This window comes from Otolemur garnettii, unplaced genomic scaffold (genome assembly GCF_000181295.1).
Source record: "Otolemur garnettii isolate 467f Iridium unplaced genomic scaffold, OtoGar3 scaffold00027, whole genome shotgun sequence".
In the NCBI taxonomy this organism is placed as follows: domain Eukaryota; kingdom Metazoa; phylum Chordata; class Mammalia; order Primates; family Galagidae; genus Otolemur; species Otolemur garnettii.
In genome coordinates, this window is record NW_003852422.1 from 12,244,841 (window position 1) to 12,266,910 (window position 22,070).

General features: G+C 39.1%; 1 protein-coding gene across 2 annotated transcripts; it reads right to left on the reverse strand.

Annotated features, from left to right (window-relative positions):
• Positions 1-357: 357 nt before the first annotated feature.
• SERPINB7 (serpin family B member 7) lies at positions 358-21,593 on the reverse strand. 2 transcript variants are annotated; one of them, XM_003788411.2, is made up of 7 exons: positions 21,414-21,593; positions 12,691-12,741; positions 11,823-11,939; positions 8,934-9,051; positions 6,441-6,583; positions 3,154-3,300; positions 397-795 (listed from the first exon to the last, which is right to left on the reverse strand). In XM_003788411.2, exons 1-7 carry the CDS (start codon positions 21,579-21,581, stop codon positions 397-399), a joined length of 1,143 nt encoding a protein of 380 aa, XP_003788459.1. In that variant the 5' UTR covers positions 21,582-21,593. The 2 variants fall into 2 exon arrangements, with proteins under 2 accessions (XP_003788458.1, XP_003788459.1); XM_003788410.1 differs by lacking the exon at positions 12,691-12,741 and having other exon boundaries at positions 358-795.
• Positions 21,594-22,070: the final 477 nt, after the last annotated feature.

A 22,070-nucleotide genomic window follows, 5' to 3' on the forward strand; every position in this document is an offset into this window, starting at 1 on the left:
TATTTCTAGATCATTTACAATGAAGCTAGAATATCTATGATAACTGTAGAGTTTCAAATATATTCCTAGGGCTGCTGCCTCTCCATTCTCATTGTCAGTAGACCACTCTCCACAACTCCCAGATTGTGGAAAGAGAATGGTAGAAATAAAGATGTGTAGAAAGACAATGAAATTAGAAACAGGTGAGGAGAATGATGGTACAAACACTAAGGGCAGGGATCAGGACAGTTAGCCAGATGTCTGAGGAGGCTCAAGACACCAAAATCACTTGCTGATCAATACTGAGAAGAAATAAACTCAAAGGAAACACCACGTTTCCAATTAAACTCAAATCTATTCACTTGTGGTCGTTCTTCAATGTGGCAGGAACTACTCTAATGGAAATCAATTGGATTTTCAGGGGCAAGAGACTTTGCCACTAAACAAGATGATGTCATCCTTCCTGATGACAAACAGGAACGGGTGGTCAGCTCTGAACACTGTAGACTCAGGGAGCTGCTTTTCCACGATGTTACTTCCTGTGGCAGCAGTGGCCTCGGTGCCATCCTCGGTGACCTCTATGTATGACTTGTGCATTAGTTTTGATAAGTACAGACGACCTCCTGAAGCTATCCCAGAAAGATCAGCTCTAGACTCATCAAAGATATCTTTCAGCCCTAGGGCTTTTAAGTCGTGCTTAAGTTCATAATTTTTCTCTATCTTGAACTGAGGAAAATATACCTCAACATACTTAGAGGTCATTTTTCTTGGATTTGTCCATTCCATTAGATTCCGAAAGGTCAGTTTGTTTTCAATCTGCAAAAATAATTAAAAGGTAATTTAGAAACATACAGTTAAGTAATGGATGAAACAACAACCACAAAGGCATATGGTTTTCCATAGTCATCTCATCTTGGATATTTGTATTTAAGCTATGAATGGGTCCTGGAATGGGGGGGGGTCTCAAAAAGGAAGAGGATTAAAATGAACAGTTCAAGTATGTTTAATAAATCATATGTTTCATTTGCTCTTCTCTGAGAAGGCATGACTTACTCATACTTCAGGGCAATTCCATGTTCTGCCCACATGTGAACAATGGATAAATATTCCTTATAGTCAAAGTGGAACAAGGCACAGGTGAAAGAATTTGGGAATCAGAAAGCATCAGAGAGAGAAAGGAGCTCAGTAGTCACTTTAATCAGTGTTTCCTGACCATTTGCTCATCATGAAAGACAGAGAAAATGGTAATATTTGCACAACTTGCTGGAATAACGAATGGAACCCCAGGTGGCCTGAGGCAAGGAGATTAGAGCTCAGTTCTGAGAGTCTAGATGATCAATACATCCAACACAGGCATGCACACTGTCTGGGAGGCTTCCACCTAAGTCCTGTTCAACAGATGAGACAGCTGAAACTCACCACAGTGAAGTGGATAAACCTGCAATACAAGGCAAGCAGCCTCAGCTACACGGCTAGGAGCCCACCTCCCTCCAATGCCAGTTGCTGCTCCCAAATCATTCACAAAGTGACTTCAGCAATGCTCGACTTGACTATTAAGATTCATCATATATTCTTCCAGATTTAGAATGAGATTTTTTATGAATATTATTTAGAAATCTTATACACGTATAAGGATATTTCTTCTCAAATTCAGACTAACTGCAATCCTAATCAACTTTTTACCAATGTCAAACTCATATTCTTACCAAAAATCTATATTTACATAAACAAATTTAGTCTAATTTGATTTTTCTGTGTGTTTGTAGCTAATCTGCAATAACTTTTCACATAGAGTTGGATTTTTTTTCATATACCCCACTAAGAGCTAACTTCCTCATCATTATCCGGTTATGTAGGATTAAGTAAACATTTAGGATTATATAGTATGTAGTTTATACTAATCACACCCAAACATTATTAGATAAATCTACTATATAAAAGGAAAACTCAGACGATAAGTATAAGAACAAATCTATCTTTTTCAGCTTGTTTTAGCTGGGCTACTTTTTATACTATAGATGAAGTTAAAATAATCACTGTGTGCTACAATCTGATTGTTATGAACATTATCTGGTGAATTATTGATTTAATATGAGTATCAGTATTTAATGTGGTCACACTTTAAATTCAACTATGCTAATTTTATGATATCTTGCTTCTCGTATCAAAAAAAGATATTAAGATGAAAACCTAATGAATGAAATTCATTATAATGCCGTCATCTTGGTTTATGTAGAAAATCTTTCCAAAGCTTTAACTAATGCCACAGAATAGAAAGAAACTCTATTTCTTTGTATTCTTTCTTCTTTCTAGTTATTCTACAATAAACATTCATTATTTTCCAAATCAAAATAAAATAAATATTTTAAAATATAGTTGTGATTTGTTTAGTATAGCTGAGGTACATACATGTGTATGTACATAACATCCAAACACACAAAAATATACATATTTTCCTACATGTGTTTATAAGACAAGTTGACTAAGTTCCACGAGCCCCCTTTCTCTACCTCACACGGATGCTGTGAACATCCCATGAGATTACATAAATGAAGCTCAGAGCATGTGGACTGGGCTCTCCATGAACAGTGTCTATTATTCCTTTTGATTGGGAGATTGAGCATAGGCCTTTGAGAATGGAGGTCCCCAACTCAATAACCCCTGTTCAGGAGGAAGGAAACAAGATCTGACATGCAGCAATGGCATCTTGCCCCTCGCACTTTGCTTGTCTGTCTCTGTCACAGTAGTCACAGGGCAGTCCTGCCCTCTGCTTCCCTCTAGGGACACAGAAGCACAGAGACAGACCAGACATTTGAATTCTCAAAGTCTCAGGACTTCACCACATCCTACCTGCTTGATAATAGTGTCAAAATGTCAATAACATACAAGACTCCTTTCATAGCCAGACACCAAGAAAGCCTAATCTCATGCCTTTTGAGCTCCATAGCTGAGTTTTGAGAGCATTCGACTTTAAGCTATTCAACTAAAATTATACTAAACTGAGATAAGTCAAATAGATACCTATCTAAAATGATACCTGCCACATAATTCCTTAAATATTTGCCAAATAAATGAAAAAGTGGGTAAGTCCCTAGGACCTCAGCAACCTGAAGTCTTAAGTTTATGGATGAAAACACAATCAACAGCATCCGGCAAGTGACAGGAGTGACTTACTTGGAACACGTCATTCTCAGGCAGCAGGACATACATGCTTATGCCACCACTGTATTTGAGCTGCAGGACCTGCATGGATGGGTCTTGAATGACAGACAGGTTGAACCTCCGTTCTTGATGCATCATGGCAACTGCTTTCCCAGGACACTGAGAGTCAAATCACAAAATATCACTTATAATCCTGCTTCATTTTATTCACTGACCAAGTACAGATAAGCATATTACACTTGATCAGTATGTTTCTGCTCAATTGATCCCATAGATTTACCTGACGTATTGCTAATAGTAGTTGTATTGGGGCATGGCTCAGTGGTAAAAAGAAAGACTTAGAGTTTATCTTCTTAAGTTCAACAGGGTGACCCTGGGTAAGTCACTTTACCTCCTATGCCTCCATTTCCTTATGTATATAATGAGATGACAATTGTCCCTGCTTCATAACATTGTTGTGAATATTATGTGAATTAATATACCTAGAACATTTAATATTGCCTTTTAGTGTTTCAACTGAAAATACCTATATTAAAATAAAAAAAACTAATGCTATAGATTTTTTTTCTCTAACCTGAAGTTAAATACAAAGTAGTAATACAGAAATTATGCTATTTAAGAAGAGGGCTTGGAAAAAAATTTTTTTGAAAATCCTGCAAGACATTTGGCACTGTCTCTCAAATTAACCAGAGCAAAATATAATGGCTCTTCTCTTGAGTGTACCATTTATAGATTTGAAGACACCGTGGAGGTACAATGAACTGCCACTTTCCTAAAGTTGATTTATAATCTGCAAACTTGGCACTGTTTCTATAATATCCCGTTTTAGGATACAAGGTCCTATGTGGGGAGGACAGATAATTCTATGTGCTTCTCCCTCTGGGAAGATCACCCTTTGGGGCTTAGAGTCCAGTCTTTGGAAAGGACGTACATGGAGCATCCATGGCCATGATGAGCAAGGCCAGCAGAATTGCACCTGGAACAAACTGGGGCTGGGATGTCACAGACAAGATGCCTCACTTCTATACAGGGGCAGGAAAGAAACACACAGCCAGGTTATGCTGGAGATGTAATTTCACCAATTTTTAAGGTACAGGAGCCAACCCTGACATTAGCAAGCTAGACTCCATAACCTACTATGTTATAGCTACACCTGTTACAGTTATGCATATTATATAGGACCAATAGGAAGAACATTTAAAACAATATTATTCTGTAGTAATACTTTTTAAAATAAAAACTTGTTTAGGAAAAAAATCCCAATATAGGACACACGAAGACTTTATGCTTTATTCTCACTGTTTATAGTGAGGCAAGCAATTCGATTCTGCAGCCCACATTTAGTAGGGCTAAAAATTTGACTCACAGGTACTCAAATTTTAGCACAAGCAATCCTGAGTTACAAACATCTGACTTATCTACAACTCGCACTTATAAACAGAGGCCATGATGGTAAAACCTCAAGTTATAAACATCCAACTGATGTACAACTCACACCTACAAATGGAGGATATTACAGACAATAGGTAAATGTACCTGTCCCAACTTACACACAAATTCTCTTTAAGAACAAACCTACAGAAACTATCTCACTCATCACTGGGGGACTCCCATACTACTTAACATGCTCTATCTTGCACTTAAACGGAACATATAAGCTTTGTCTGCACAACAGAGCTATATTTTATTAGGATTAATTATATTTTATTATTTGTTCATATACAATGTTCAAAATACTTTGGCCCCACCTCTTTCTTCCCCCAGAGATGCCTCCATCATGACATTGCTCCATCTGGCTCTGACTTAGGACCCTCCAATGTGGACACAGGGCATGGCTGGCCGGTAGTTCTTGCAGGCCACCTAATGTGCATCCTTGTCCCAGTTCTACTCTGCACTCAAGTGTCCCTCCCAAAGAGTGACCATGCCTGCAGACACGGCCTCCTAGGTGGCCTCTGTTCTCACCTCCCGACTCAATCAGAGTCCTTTAACAGCTGTCAGTTCTCAGTGCTCCCCCGTGTGGGAAAATGAGAAAAAATATTTCAATAGATGAAAAATACCACTTGTAAAACAAAACTAAATTTTAAAATGAAATCTATGTTTCTCTGCCTCAGCATAAAAGACTGAGTAATTGAAAAGAATTTTATATGTATATCATGGAATATTATTCAGCCGTTAAAAATATTTTAAGAAATACCAATTTCTAGGATACTTTTGGTTGCATTTCATAATGTGCATTACAGAAACAGTTGCCTTATAAAGCAAGTGGCCATAGACTATTGGTCATTTATATCGTTTGTATTAACCTGGATCCAGTTGGAACACATTCTTCTTAGTAAAACATCACAAGAATGGAGAAGCAAGATCCAATGTTCTCAATGTACTCAATATGAAGGCAGTAGATTAATACAAGGTGGGCAGCAGGGGGTGAGGGATTGGGGAGAGGGAGGAGGAGAGGGAATGAGAAGTCATGGTGTATGGCACACCTCTTGGGGGCAGGACACAAATACAAAAGGGACTTTACCTAACAAATGCAATCAGTGTAACCTAAGTCTTTGTACCCTCAATGAATCCCAAACAACAACAAAAAAAGAATTTTAGATATCAGCTACCTGAATCCCTTTATTTTACATATGAGGAGGGAGGAGCCCATAGTGGTTAACTTAATATGCCTAAGACAAAGCAGCTTCTGTGAAGCAAGGCAAAGACCCCAATACTGTATTTCTGATGCCAAGGGTTTTAATATTCATACTCTACTAAGATCACTATGTACAAATTGTTAAAAATAAATGAAGATATTTTATGAAGGTTGGTAGTAAGATGTTTTAGATCAAAAACAGAACTAAATGAAGAAATAGATATTATTTCTTCTTGGAAATGCATAACTTTACTAAATGAAATGTTTCCTTGAAAAAGGAAATATGTCCTTGCTTTAAACTCAGGAAAATCACTGATGGTTAGTTATAAACCCCACAGTTAAATTCAGGAAAAATAAAAGGTTCACTTTTGTCATATTCTCTTCTTACAGGCCTCCAACTGAAATACCTTGCAATACCATCAATATGTCTTTCAATTTTGAATATATTTTAGGAAACATCAATTTCTGGGACACCTTTGGTTTCATTTCATAAAGTGCATTACAGAAAGCCTTGCCTTATAAAGCAACTGACCGTACAGTATTGGTGATGCAGAAGAAAGAAAAATGGGTGAGCCCAGAAATTACCCAGGTAAGTATGATTTCCTGAAAAGGAATACTATTGAAGAAAGATAACCCTAAAATAAATAGGAGTTTTACAACTTACCTTGGGAGATTTGAAACGGCAATTTATGGTGTCACTCTTGGTGAAGGCTGACTCCCACTTGCCCTTGAAGTACACAGCGTTCACTAGCACCATGACAGAAGACGAGCTGATGCTCCCTTCATTAAACACATTCTTGATTTTGCCTTTGGAAAAATAAATTGAGGAAAATAAAGTTAATTTTTTATGTAAATTTAAAAAGTATTTTTAGAGATCATTAACAGGCATGAAGTTTTTTCTTATCACATAATAATTACAATACTAACAGGGATATTACTAGTAACCTATAAGCAAGTAATGCTTTTAAACCCTCTGGGTGTAATATTCGGTTTAAGTTTAATCCTCAGAAAATCCCTGTGAGGTAGGCACTATTATTGTTTCCATTTCCTGTTGAGGACTCTAAGGCACAGATCCTCTGAGACAGAAAGATTGCATAACTTGTACAAAGTCACACAATCAGAGGACAATAACCATAGGACTCCAGGCTGGAGAAACACTCCTCAGAGCACCTGCTCGCAGGCACCAAACCACCATTCCTGTGTCCACCGCCTACCTCTGGTAACTATAGCACTCCAAGTATAACTTAACTCCAACCATTTGAAAGAGTCAACCCCCTTCTTCATTCTACATTAATGAAATTTAGGCTAGATGTCATATACTATTTTTGGTACTTGAATTACAATAATGAAAGATACAGCCATGTTACATTTTGGTTTACTTTTGAGACAGAGCCTCAAGCTGTCACCCTGTGTAGAGTGCTGCAGCGTCACAGCTCACAGCAACCTCCAGCTCCTGGGCCTAAGTGATTCTCTTGCCTCAGCCTCCCAAGTAGCTGGGACTACAGGAACCTGGTGCTGAGCCAGGGCTCATAGTCTAGTATGTGTGAGTCAACAATCATAAAAGTAGTTGTAACCCACCAGGAGTATAAAAGCATGGCCAGTGCCATGTGGGAGCACAGATGAGAGGCACCCAGCAACTCTGCTTGGGGCTAGATGACTTAGTGGAGGGCAGGTTGAAGGTGAAAGAGAACTTCCATAAAGCATAGACTATTAATTCAAAGACACAGAAAACTGGAAGAGCAAAGTATATTTAGGGAAACCCTAACTCCTCTGGGTCGGGAAGTAAGGTCGGCAAGGTGGGAGGTAGGGGCCAGATAAAGAGCCTTGAATGTCTGGTAAGAATTTTGGATTATCTTGAAGGTGATGGAAAATTATTGCTCAGGACTCATTGAAAGACAAGGAAAAGGCATGGTCATGATAAATCAGATTTGCCTTTCTAAAAGATGTCTCTAGTAGTGTGTAGAGAATGGGCGGGGGGTCACCCAAGTGAGGTTGCTTAGAATATTTATTGGCAACATTTTGAAGTATTTCTTCAAATAAGAATTGAGTATGTATGTCTATGTGAATGAGAATAATTACACGAGATTCACATGAGAAAGGAAGGAAGAGAAATAACTGGTCTAAACAGAAAAAAGGTATTAGTAATATGATACCATTAAATATTAAACGCCAAATAGAATCCTACCCAGTTCTTAGAAAAGTAACAATCACCTAGCTTCTCTTGATTTATAAGTATCATATCTGAAACATAAGAAGGCTAAAGATCACAGTATCTGGCTACAGACATAACAATTGAATGAATCAACAAAAAGAAAATAGAGACATTATATTCTTATTCCCAGGCTTAAGTACGCGTTGCTGAAAGTTTGTGTTTAGGACTTCAAGTTACGTGTCTCACATGTCTGAGGCACAGCCAGACTCAGGAAATACCTGTATAATGTTCAGAGTACAAATCACGACCAGCCCTCAGTAAAGAACTATTATCTGTGGAATCAGCTGATTAATAAGATGAGGATGAATACTTTGTTTTGCACTAAGCTAGAACATTAGGTAGATTTCACGTTTTAGTTGCAAAAAAGATTCACCAATAAAAAGTTGTACTTTTCTGGATGAAGCAACCTTTGCCACATACATTATTTTGACAAATGAGGATAATTTTAAAATGAAAGATAGACTATATATCACTTTAAAAAAGCAATGACACTTTGAAATATTAAAATCAACCCAACCCTAAAAAAATAGATTGATCACTGGAATGAAATACTATGTTGTGGTCACTGAAAACCATGTCCTGTAAACCACTGTTAGTTTTTGTTCACTTACTAGGGTGAGATATTGAGGTTAATTCATTAAATGACCTCAACTTGGCATTAATTTTTGAAATGGTTACAGTAATATATCTCTTTGTTTCATAGTATTGTTTCCCAATCATATGAGATAATGCAAAAGCCAAATTTTCTGAGAAGTTTAAAGTATTCAGACTATTAAGATAACTCAAAACCAATGGCAGACCAATACTAAAGCAATGTTAAATAACAGTGATCATTTCATAGGTTTAGGCTTATTGGTACAAAAGACTCTCAGTTTTAAAGCTGACTGCTGTCAATATTCACAATATAACCGAAAGATCTTGCAGAAGAACAGGTGCTACACTCACCATGTGTTTCCTTTGCAATCCATTCATTGATTTTACCTCTGGTATCTTCTATATCATTTGTAAAGTCAACTCGTTCCACATTGGCATTGTATAATTTTTGAGCACACTCAATATAGTTCTGTAAATAAGAACACAGGTAAATAAATCACCACCAACTGAGCATCTAAGAAATGTATTTTTGAATTGTTTGTGCATGTCTACTGCTTTATGCCAAGACGCAACCCAGCTGGAAATATGAAAATATCCCTGGAAGGGAACCTGGTGAACTTGAAATTGAATTTGGACAGCAAATAACACTGTTTTCATAAATTAAACTGGAATGGATTGGGGGAGACTAAAGCCCACTCTCTTCCTGCACCAGGGCTTTCTCATCATAAATACACGCACCTCCCATGCATGGTCACCTGATTCCTGCTCAAACTCTTCAAGGCTCAAGATAAGGCCCAAGCCCTTGAACCTCGCCCCCAAGTCTCTGCTGATCTGTACCCCGTTACCTCCTTCCTAGCCACCTTTCCCTTCCTGCTCTGCTCCCGCCCATACCCAATCTCTGATAGTTTCTCACAAATGCCACTGGTCTTCTCTCACTTGAGGCCTTTGGGCAACATTGAAGGAAAGAAAGAAAAGGCTAGAGACACAAGTGGGCTGGGCTAGAGCCTCCTTGATGGCCTTTGTTTTCTTTGTCAAGGAGAAGACAAGACTTTTAGCCAAAACTAAGGATAATAGTGGGGGGAGGGGGTCAAGAAATTGAGAGAAGCAGGGAGGCTTTCCCTAAGTATTGTGAGAAATCAAGAAAGAGGAATTAAGAGAAATTACTAGGGACAAAAGGATGACTGTGGGGAACAGCTGAGAGTCCAGCTGGGTCGGGGGACCGTGATGTCAGTGGTAACTCTGTGCTTTTAGGATTTCCACAAGTATCACTTCATAGCCCAAGAACTATTGCTGAAAAGTCTGCATGGATCCAGATTTGGAGCTTTGCTGGGGAAGGAGAATATTGATAAAAGAGGGGTTAAGGAATGGCTCTGTGGTTTATTTGGTATGACATGGGAGCTGGGGAGAGAGCTGATACAATGAGAAAAAATGGAGAGGTCGCAAGAATGAGTAACTCAGCACAGCGGAAGAGCAGGGAGAGCGGGAGGGGAAGAACCAGAAGCATGGGATGTAGACACCCAAGAGCAACCTGGGCTTGTGGATTTCAGAATGAAATAGTACCAAGTGTTGACGAGTTTCAGGGCGTGGTTTGGGTATCAGTGCCTAAAACAGAGTGGAGAGAGGGGTCAGGAAGCCATGAGGAGCAAGTGGGGCGGGTCATCACAGGAACACTGACGTTCCTCAAATTAAATAGTGGCAGAATTTGGAAGAATACAGGACAACATTTACAGACGTCTGACCTGAGGCATATTTAGCACAGATTGGGAGAGGAGGGAAAACAAGATACCAACGACGACGGGGACTGGGTCTTTTCCTGTAGTTTTTGTAAAGACTGATGATTGTTATCATAACCATCAATTCCAATGGACTCATTCATATTCAAATATGAATGAAAAGAACATTATAAAATAAAATGTAAAGAGCATGACTTCATCTAGCTTTGTGGTGATCTAACTGAAAATTTATAATCCTTTCCATTCATACACAAAAGTAATTTTTAGAATAACTATGTTTGTAAATATTGGGGAGGGAGAAAAAAGGGCAGTGTGTCCATTTTCCAAATCTTGATACAATCTGGTCCTTATCGTGTTCATAACCTCCAGAGAGCCAGGAAAAGAGAACAAGGAGTCGGCCGTGAACGGTAACACAGTAGACAGATCGGGCCAACCTCCCGTTTAAAAGAATCCGCAGTCGCTGCGCGCACGGCAGTTGTGTGGGAGCAGAGAAACCAAACGAGAGGCTGAACGGAGAGGGTACCCCTGTCCAGCTTGCGTAGGATTCTTTTGAAAAGATTGGCAGGCTACCAAGCAAAGGATTGGGTGCTGGAAGGAGCGAAGCATTCAGCAGGTGGCAGACAGAGGAATAATAGTGGCCGGGACGGAACACAGAAAGCTGGCAATAGACGCGACTGGAGATGACCCCGGACATGTCCCTGGGGTGCAGCGGTATAGTTATTTTTGGAGTAGAGAATTAAAAAGGTAGAGAAAACATGCCCAGAGAAACACGGTCACTGTCTTTTTGAATGGCCTTAACTGGGTAAGAAACATCTGGTCAACATGGTAATGTTGGTTCCAAAGCATGCGGAGGGCCTCGTAGGATGTAGACGGCACTCTGGGCCCCACGTCTCCCGGGGCAGGCGGGATTCTATGACGAGGGCCTGGACAACACACATACCGTCCAGAAATGCTAAACGGTAGACTTCCGATTTCAGATGAACCTATTCTCCACCTCTCTGGAGTCTAAGCCTCTCTGCCAGTGGCTCGCCCTATCTGGCAGCCTGTCACCAGAAGCTCTTTTATAAACAACCTTACAGGAAAGATGAGGAAGCAGTTGCCACAAGCAGAGATGAAAAGCGTGGCTGAGAAGAAGAGTGGAAGGAGAGAAATGACACAGCGATTCAAAACGGTCTCAGGAGACGGAAAGCTCAGAGGAAACACTGGTAGACCGGCCTGGACGCCCCTACAGGCTGGTTGGCTCCCGTCCAGGTGTAGTCAATGGACACATCTCTTGCTGGTCAGTCTGGTGACCCTGAATATATGGATTAGTTGAGTGAAAAGCTGAACTTTAAAAACAGTGATGCTCTAAAGATAGAGCATAATGATGTTCCCAAAATTAGGAGCCACAAGGAAAAAAAATCACCTTTGTATGGTTTGTTAAAAAGGAGCAAGCCCTTATTCAGAAGATGGAGTAAACAAGATTTGGGTCCAGTGGGACTAAGCTCGCACTGGGGATTTTGCTTACCTTGTGGAAGTCATACACCTTTTCCACAAAAAGGCCGTTGACAATGCTGAGGTCATAATCTTTGTGGGATGTGTTTATGTCAGAAAGAACTCTTTTCAGTTGAGACTGGAATTCTGGCTGTTATTGACAAGATGTATACAAACTTATTCTTGCATTTCAGAGATATGCATAATCTTATTTACACAAGAAATAAAACCTATATCATAAAAATTAAAATCTAATGAGCTATAAAAGTAGCAAATAGGGCCACATATATTTACAGTGTCTTATCCTTTCTCATAATAGCGTCTCTGGTCAGATTGAAGAATTTACTCAAGAAATAATTAGCCTTAGAATAAAATTGTTAACAGAATATAATGAATTTGCGTATGTGTTCTATCTGTTTTTATCAATACAAGTTGTTGTGAATATCAAAAGACAAAGGAAAAAACATTTAGTTTTACACTATCTTGCCAAAATCTGGCCAATACATAAGTAAAATATTAAGTTTCTACTTAACAAGTAAATTGACAAAACTTTATTTGCACATACGGAAGTGAAACTCAACAGAAATCAAAGGGAAGGAAGGAGAGGGTAGAATCAATTCACACCTAACGAGTGCCATGCATGGATTCTGGGCAAAGGACACACTTGTAACATGGCCCCAAAATTGTGTGGCCGAAAGGTGTGTACCCCTGTGATACTCTGAAATAAAAAATAAATTTATAAAAAGCATATTTGAAATATCCACAATCTACAAATCTAAAAACAGCTTTTGGGGGAAGGGAGCTTTAAAAATGCAGGGAACATATTTAAATATAATCAAGACCCAGTAATCTTTTAAATTGAGTCTCACATTCTCCTTTTCTAAAATAACATGCCATCTTACCTGACTGTTGGAAGAATTTGCATATCCTGAGGCACCATTCCAGTGAAGCAGCTGCAAACAGGATATAGGGAAGCGGTTATCAGAATCAGAGGTTACCGGGAGCGCAGTTGGCAAGAGGTTTTAAACGTTAAAGTATTTCTTTCCCCATGAATTTGTCTAACTGCCATTCCAAGTTTGCTAGTGCCCCAGAGTGGCTTTGCCTCATGACTCCCAGTGAATATCAGGGGGTTACAAAGGGAAGAAACAGGTTGTGGTTTTAATTTTTATTCATTCTCTTTGTTTTCTACGTCCCGGTCTCTCCCAGTTTCACCACGATTTGGAAATTCGTGTCAATTTACCTAAATGTAATCATGACATTACTTCTAACTAAAATATGCTTAAATGATCTAATACCAGGGGTAGGGGAGGGGAATGAGCGGTCTGGGAGAGGGGAGGAGGGAAGGGGATGGGGGGTCGTGGTGTGTGGCACACTTCTTGGGAGAGGGACACAATTACAAGAAGGACTTTACCTAACAACCGCAATCAGTGTAGCCTAATTCTTTATACCCTCAATAAATCCCAAACAATAAAAATAAAATAAAATAAGCTTGCCTGGTAGTCCACACATAGTCGTTAACTGCCTCAGTGCACACCCCTCCTAAGTTAAAACTGAATAGAAAGAGTATTTGGAAAGCTGAGCTCTACAGTGTTAGACAGTCAATGAAATGGGACCATGCTCCTCACTACCACAATGTAACTCGAAATACTAATACACCTACTTGTACTGTTCTGTGATGTAGGGAGCCAATAAGCCTCTTTTTGAAACAACCTAGCAGCTACAATTTTAACATCTGGGCCAATACAAACTGGGTTATCAATTCCTGTGTTCACATAATACTTCTTTGCATTTCACTTATCGGATTTTTCCTCTGTTTATTTTTTCGTAATTATGGAGTCATAGAACCCATCGGCATTTCCTACCAATAATTACTCCTGAATCTCTTGAAGCTTTTTTTTTATATAGAAAAACATTACATTTTGCATAAGTTACATGGGTCTTAAAATATGGTGTCACCACCTTTTGAACACATCCAAGCTTTCTCTCTTCCTGTCCCTCCCTCAAATGTTACAGAGTTCCCTAGTTTCCAAGTGATTAATAATACAATGTTCATAATTATTTGAATATATATATATTATGCCCAATAAATTCATCTGAGCACAGAAACTCAGGCTTTCCTTGACACGTCTCTTATATTCTTCATAATTGCACATCGTCTTATTTAGTTCAGGTAGTTCTTTATGTTGAGCAAATTTAAAAACTACATTTTGTGTATCAGGCATGAGTTTGATTAGAAAAAGACTGTACTCAGTCAACGGATTTCCTCATAGAGATTATGTATGTAACGGTCACAAAACACTTTCCCTCTCCCAAAGCTATTTTTAACTAACCCACCATCACCGTTGTCACCAATTTCACCACCACCTGTTTCCTAGATCACTGAGAGACTTTGACTTTTCAGGTTCCTGACATAAGAAGAGAGAACGTTTCAGACCCTGCCCACTCTGTTCCTTTATTTTAAGATTATTTTCCAGAGGTTTAAAAAATTTAAAATGCTTCAAATTTAGAAACTTTCACAGTAAATGAGTTTAAGAAGAACCTGTTATAATCATAATATAATAAAACTGGCAGGCACGATATTTTTCAGATTAGAAACTTCCTGACTTACTAAGTTTCAAAAAATCATCATTATTTCAAGTGTCACTTTTAATCAACTTTAATTCTTTAAAGGTGAATTTTATTACAACTGTGAGTAATTATGTGGCCCGTTTTCATCTATGGAAAGTTTCAAAATGTTGAACTAAAACCTACAGTGACTGTGTTCCAGAGACCATTGGGCAATTCTGGCTCAGCTGCTCACAGGAAAATCTGCATTTGTTATATGAAAAAGGCTTCCTTGGTCTTTAAACCTATAGATTTGATAAACTGTCTCTGTGAGTATATAATCTAACTCATATCAGTCCACAGGAAAATGTATGTATGTTATTATTAAAAAAATGGTTGCAAATATGAGGTATCTTTTGTCTTAAACCTTTCACAGTATTGTGAGACTCTTCTTTTTTTTTTCCTTTTCTTTTTTTTTTTATTAAATCATCACTGTGTATATTAATGCAGTCATGGGGTACAATGTGCTGGTTTTATATACAATTTGAAATATTTTCATCAAACTGTTTAACATGGCCTTCATGGCATTTTCTTAGTTACTGTGTTAAGACACGATCTTATATCTTGGCAACGTCGCTACTAGATAATAGAATTGGCCACCCCTCACTGCCCCAGACAGAAAGGAAGAGGATAATTCGCTGTCCGGACCGTCAATCATGGAGATGCAAGAGAAAGGTGGGTTGCATCAGAGGAGAGAAGCAGCGACCACATCACGTCCACTGAGCTTCTCCAAGGACGAAAATGGTGTTTGACCTTCTTAAGATAGAAGCTCTAGTTACCCCTGAAACATTTCGAAGAATGACGTATCTTGAGCAGGGGACTAAGACACTAACATTCATAGTATCTGATATTATGCTAATCACAATAAAATGACTTATTTAAACTTTATTATTATTTTTTTTTTTTACTGATACCTGATACTGAACTGCTGAAGTCCTTAGATGTCTGAATTGTTTATTCATTGTCTTATTATAATATAGGGTTTGGCAAGGCTAAGAGTGGCTTCCCTGCCTTTTTGGCCAAGAAAGCTTCTAAAACTTTCTGGTAAGTTCGCTTCAATGAAAGGAATGAATTTCAAGTTATTACAGGCTGTTGGGTAAGGGTGGTGTCTGTCCTCTTATAATAAATGCCTTTAGAGTTGAAAATGACTTCATTATTTCATAGCTTCTTTAATTTTCCATCCCCTTTCCCTTTTTCAATGCAGTGATTAAAAGAAAAAAAAAATTTTTTTTTGAGAGACAGAGTCTCCTCATCACCCTCAGTAGAGTGCTGTGGCGTGACAGCTCACAGCAACCTCCAACTCCTGGGCTTAAGGCAATTCCCCTGCCTCAGCCTCCCGAGTAGATGGGACTACAGGAACCCGCCACAATGCCTGGTATTTTTTTGTTGCAGTTTGACCAGGGCCGAGTTTGAACCCGCCACCCTCAGTATATGGGGCTGGCACCCTACCCACTAAGCCACAGGTGCCACCCGATTAAAGGAAATTTTAAAACTTATAATTACAGCTCCAAAGTGCTGAAGGAATGGTACATTTTGCCTTTTCAGTGCCTTGGAGATGGCTTTCAACATCAAGGCTTAAGCCTGCTAATTCACAGCACTGTCTTACTGATGAGGCAAAATGAAAAACCTCAGAAAGAGGTATAAAAACTTACAAAGTCTGTGAGTATCGTCCTTAGAATTAATAGGCCACAGAGAAATGGAGCCTGCCTTAATTTCCACATCCTCTTACTGTGGAATAATAGTATGATATGAAATGAGAGCCGAGGCAAAGTCAGCAAGGAAAAACTGATACACAAATTAGTAGTTATTTAAAATCCATAAATGGGGTTTCTGCAGGCATAAGGGTGCTGTCCTCCGCAGCCTAGACTTCTTATCAACATGGGGATCATTGCCCCTTAGTTCTGTGCCATCATAGAGCCATGAACAATATCCACCCTCTCTCTCATTTGGTCTTAGCCAAACATAGGGATTTTCACTGCCTTTAAAAATACGGCAGTTATCTCCTCCCAACTGATAGAAGAATCCTGGGGTAGAATACGGTCCGTGAACAGTCCTGCCTCAGTTTTGTGGTCAATGTCATGGTGACTGTGACTCTTCCATCGGTGAACGATGAATGGAGTTAGTAAGGTGTCACTAGGAAAGAAAGGTTCAACAGGACCTTCCACTCCCATGGAATTATTTATTTTTGCCACTACGAGGAGGAAATAAGAGCCATACTTAGAACTACGTCATTACCATTGCTTCATTTTTGTTGCTTTACAATAACTATGTTATAAAATAGATGTTTGCCTCTCAGGGCTCCCAAAATGAAAAGCAAAAATTGCAAATGGAAGTCATTACTGTCAACCATCTTAATATAAGAAGATGAGGGAAAGTAGCAGGGCCAGCTCATGTCCACCGACCTTGAACTTGGGTGGTACCTTGTACCTTTTTTTCCCTAAAATAACGTATCAGGGTGAGGGGGGCAGATCTCTGGTCTTTGAAAGGGTTAGTGGGAAAAGTTGAATATTTATATAATGTTGCCTTGGGTGAAATACAAATAACTTTATACATTTACATAAGTATAAATTATAAAATGTACTTTGAGATCTGCTCTTCGGAGTTTTAAACCTTTCACTCACGACAGTCATGCCTCACTTAATCACGAAGATACTTTCTGAGAAATATATTGTCATGCGATGTTATCATTGTGTGACCACCGCAGAGTGCACCTTCATGAATCTACCTGGTATAACCTACTTCACACCTCGGCTCTTTGTGCGGCTAGAGCCTAGACACACAGAGGAAAAACCGCTACAGGATGTTATGTACTGAAGGCTGCAGTCAGCTGTAACATAAAGGTAAATATTTGTGTATTTAAATGTATCTAAACATAGAAAATGTACAGGAAAAATACCTTATAAAAGATAAAATTGGTACACCTGAATCAGGAACTTAACATGAATGGCATTTTCAAGATCAGAAGTTGCTCTGAGGGCAGCGCCTATGGCTCAAGGAATAGGGCGCCAGCTCCATATGCTAGAGGTGGCGGGTTCAAACCTGGCTCTGGCCAAAAACTGCAACCACAACAAAAAAAGGGTGACGCCTGTGGGTAGGGCGCCCGCCCCATATGCTGGAGGTGGTGGGTTCAAACCAGGCTCTGGCCAAAAACTGCAACCACAACTAAAAAAAGGGTGGTGCCTGTGGCTCAGTTGGTAGGGCACCGATCCCATATACCAGGGGTGGAGGGTTCGAGCCCGGCCCCAGCCAAAACTGCAAAAAATAAAAATAAAAAAAGAAGAAGAAGAAGTTGCTCACTTCTCACAGCGAGTGAGTGAGTGAATGTGAAGGCCAAGGACATTCCTGTTCCCTGCTGTAGACTCGATAAACATTGTACACTTAGACTGCACTAAATTCATTAAAAAAACAGCTTTCTTTCTTCAATGGTAAATTAACATTAACTCATTGCAATTTATTTACTTTATAATCTTTTTCATTTTTTAAACTTTTTGACTCTTGTTTTTCTTTATATCCTTATCCAACAAACTTTGTATTAATAATTCCTTTTTTACTTTTTGAGCTTGTTAAAAACTGAGACTGAAACACACCCTTTAATCAGGCTTCTGCTGGGTCAGGATCATCAGTTTCACTATTTTCTGCCTCCCCATCTTGTCCCACTAGAAGGCTTCGGCGGCAACAGCACACATTCAGCTGTCATCGCCCACAATAAAGATGCCTTCTCTGGATGCCTCCCCTAAGATCTGCCTGAGGCTGCTTTACAGCTAACTTTTATTTTTATACTTAAAATAATACACTCTAAAATAATAATAAAAAGCATAGCATTTAAACATATAAACTAGTAACATAGTCATTTATTACCATCATCAAGTGTTACACACTGTACCTAATTGTATGTGCTGTACTTTTATACAACCGGCAGTGTGGTAGGTTGGCTTACACCAGCAACACCACAAACACCTGAGTCACGCATTGTGCTATGGTGCTATGACGGCGGCTGCGTCACTACACAATAGAATAATTCAGCTCCATTGTAATCTTATGGGACTATTGTATATGTGGTCTGCTATGATTCCAAACTGTGGTTATATGACTATACCTTGTAAAAAGAACCTAGTAATTATTGCAGAACTAGCAAGGAGAAAGGTATCTCCCTTTTTCTTTGGCCAAAATTTCTTCTAAGGCAGACTGTAACTTCTTAAACTTCCGAAGGTTCTCTCTTTTTAAAAAGTCCTTAAGCCACCATTGGATAGACTTTTATTTAGGAGTATTTGGATGGAGACAAATATAAAATACCATAATAAAGTGTGAAGATTCAAACATGCTAATATCTATTCTGAGTTAACTCTTGTGGCACCCAGACACTATGATCAAAATTATATAAATATATATAAGGAATTCTTTTTTAACTTTTTGAATATCCTTTTAAGTATAGTAATACTTAACATTATTCACTGATCATTAATAGTATTATCCCACTTTTATATTAATTTGTTAGATTTTTCTGATCTAGACTCTAAAATCTCCCAAATCTGAAATTTATGGAGCACCAACATGACTGTGTAAGTTGAAAATGCTACCCCTGACCTCATAATTCAAAACTTTGTTTCATGCACAAATTATTAAAAGTACACAATCATATTCATGCTATTATGCTATGTGTATATGAAACATAAATGAATTTCACATTTAGGCTTTGGTCCCAACCCCAAGATATTTCATTATGTACATGCAAATATTCCAAAATTTGAAATAGAAAAATTCCAAAAAATACTCTTGGCCCCAAGCATTTCAGATAAGTATATCGAAACTGTAGTGAATATTTATGTGTAAGAAGTGTTCAATAAAACTCCAAAGGCTTGTTTATCACAATTCTTTCTCTCCCTACTTTTCCTATCTGGTTCCTTGGTGTTCCTATCCAAAATATTAAGAGTCCTATATTTTCATATTCCCTCATGTCCTTATGTAGGAAAATCTGATAACTGACAACAATGAGGAAAAAATCATGGGTCTAGATCATGTACACAATTTTAGGATGTTAGGATTAAGGGTAAGAAAGAAAAAAAGAGGCTGAAACATCGGCATCCCCTTAAACGTCTTTGTATGTATTCACACCAAATTATAAAGCTAGTATTTCTTCTTACAAAGTAGTAAAATAAGTAATATGATGATTATTTTTAAATGTTCCTGATAAAACCCAATTGTATTTTCAAAAAATTCAGATTTGTACAAATTCAAAATGACATTATAATCAAAACACATGATCTAGGATAAATATATATACATAGCACGATATGGCTCAATGGAAATGTTACATAAGAGATACAAGAGGAGAAAGTACTGCACTGAATCTCAAGTTCACAGAATCTTGATTTTAATATAGCACCTGAGCCAGGGCTCGAGAAAGAATATCCGAGCCTTTCTTGGGGCCAAGATATGTCAAGACAAGCCCAGACCATCTTGTCAGAAACCAAATGGAAGGACTGTTTACATAGACCAGGTTAAAGAGATTTCAGTTGGCCCAGCTGGGACAATTTGAGCATCAACAAGACAAAAGACCATAGGTTCATGGTCATACTTAAAGGTGATATAGAGATGAAAGCCATAAATTGTGATGGCTTCAAGGCAGTTCTCAACTGGAGATTGATTTTGCTTCCTGGGGGTTTCTTTGGAAATATCTGAAGCTGTTTTGGTTGTCCTGACTAAGGACAGGTGTACTGCTGATATCTAGTCGGGAGAGGCCAGAGATGCTGCTGAACTTGAACGATGCACACGACAGCCCATTGTGACAAAGAATTATCCAGCCCCAAATGGCAATAGTGCCCAAGTTGAGCAACCCTGCTTTCAAAGACAATTACCCTGAGTTTGAATCAGAGAACTATCATCTACCAGCACATAGTTAGCTTGGTTACCCACCACCCCCATAAAATCAGGACAATGTTGCCATTTCAGTGTGCTGTGAGTTTTGCATAAGATTATATTTTAGGGCTTATACCAAAACCTGACAGTGACAACGTTCTCAGCTATTGTTATTAATATTATTTCATTAAAGTGAGGTATTCTATGTACCAAGTTGAGGACTAGCGATTGACAAAATGTCTGTAGGGTTCCCCAGCAACAAACGGCCACTGAGCTAGCCAGAGAAAGAACGGAATTCTTCTAGCTTAAATCATCTACACTAATAATCTTCAGGAAGAACTGATGTGTAGCAGGTTACAACGGGGACCACCTTTCTCTAGCACTTACTTCTGAACTAAGATAATCAGAGGACAGGAGGCTGGGTGGCACAGAAAGTGATGACATCAAGGCCTTTGCACACAGCTTGGACCTGGTATCCCACCTGCTATTGAACTTTAACAGCAATTTCTGGAGAAAAGAGAGGGAAACTTTGACCACTTCACTTCCCAGGACAGCCTGTTCAGAGCTGCGTGCACATTAACATGCACTTTCTGAAGGTGGCGGTAGTGACGACGTGACGGCCATTCGGGGAGGCTGCTATTATCTGGAATGCACTATTAAGTTATCTGTGCCCAGGTAACCAGTGTTTAAATCAGGACGTCATCAGAATCTCCTTCTAGCTCTCCTATCTCACCCATATCTACTCAGGCAGTGGTTCTCAAATGTTAGCGTGGACTCTGAGAGCTTGTTAAAACCCAGGTTGTTTGGCCCCACGCCCACAGTTTCTGATTCAGTAGGTCTGGGGTGAGGCCCAAACGTTTGCATTTCTGACAAGTTCTCCAGGTGACGGTGATGTTCCTTGTCTGAGAAACATGCCTGAAGAGCCACTGTACTAAGGAAAAGAATCAAAGTTGTTCTTGGAATATTCTGCCACCTCCTGGCTCATGGACAAGTGTGGCCAGCTGTGTGCTCTCCCCACACCTGAAGAGGGGCTCACGGAAGTGTGTGAAGATGTGACTCCTTGTGCCCTTCTGATACCCTCCATTGACTTGGGGAACATCACATGAAATACTCCCTTGGGGAAACCAATTTGCCATGATGGTTAACTGCAAGTGGCGAGACTGACCTTATCAATCTGAGAAGCACAGTCACCTCGAGCCCCCAGACGGATCAGGGCCAGCGCAGTGAAGAGGCTCAGAGAGGAGAAGAACATATTTCCATTTCCTTGATTGTTATCCATCTCTCGGAACAAGTTGAAGCAAAATTCTGCATTTGCTGCAGCAAGGGAGGCCATTGTGAAATGGGGCGCAGCCTGGAGAACAGGGAGAAAAGGAAATGAGCTCACAGAACATTTTCTGTAAATATTTGGGGTTTATATTCATTCACTTTTTTAAAAAAAAGTTAAGCTTTGTTTCTTCAGCCTTGGATATAATTATCAAATGCCTTATAACAAAAAGGAGAAGGTTCCTTTGGCCCAGCATCCCGTTACTAACATTCTAAAACTACCTCTTTTGAGAAAAAATATTCTGGTATGTTCCTTTTTCTCCTATTGATAGTCTTTAGTGAGACATTTCACCTATGCTGTCATGTTCACACCCAGATCATACTCCTCATTCTCCCTGATCTGGCATTTCTAACCTCAGCGACCTCTAAGTGGCCTTTGTTTTCATGTCCTAAGAGGAAACATGCATGGGGCTTAGTATTTCTCAAATTCACCCAGATTTCTTAACTGAAAGAGAGCAAAAGTGTTGTGGAAAGTAAATATTACCATGCTAGACAGTCA

Excerpts from the sequence above, each read along its gene's own strand:
- SERPINB7 (XM_003788411.2), bottom strand. The coding sequence starts at position 21,581 with ATGGCCTCCCTTGCTGCAGCAAATGCAGAATTTTGCTTCAACTTGTTC. Across the intron at positions 12,742-21,413 it reads GTGCTTCTCAGATTGATAAG|CTGCTTCACTGGAATGGTGC; the intron begins GTCAGTCTCGCC and ends TCCTGTTTGCAG. Across the intron at positions 796-3,153 it reads CTGAGAATGACGTGTTCCAA|ATTGAAAACAAACTGACCTT; the intron begins GTAAGTCACTCC and ends TTATTTTTGCAG.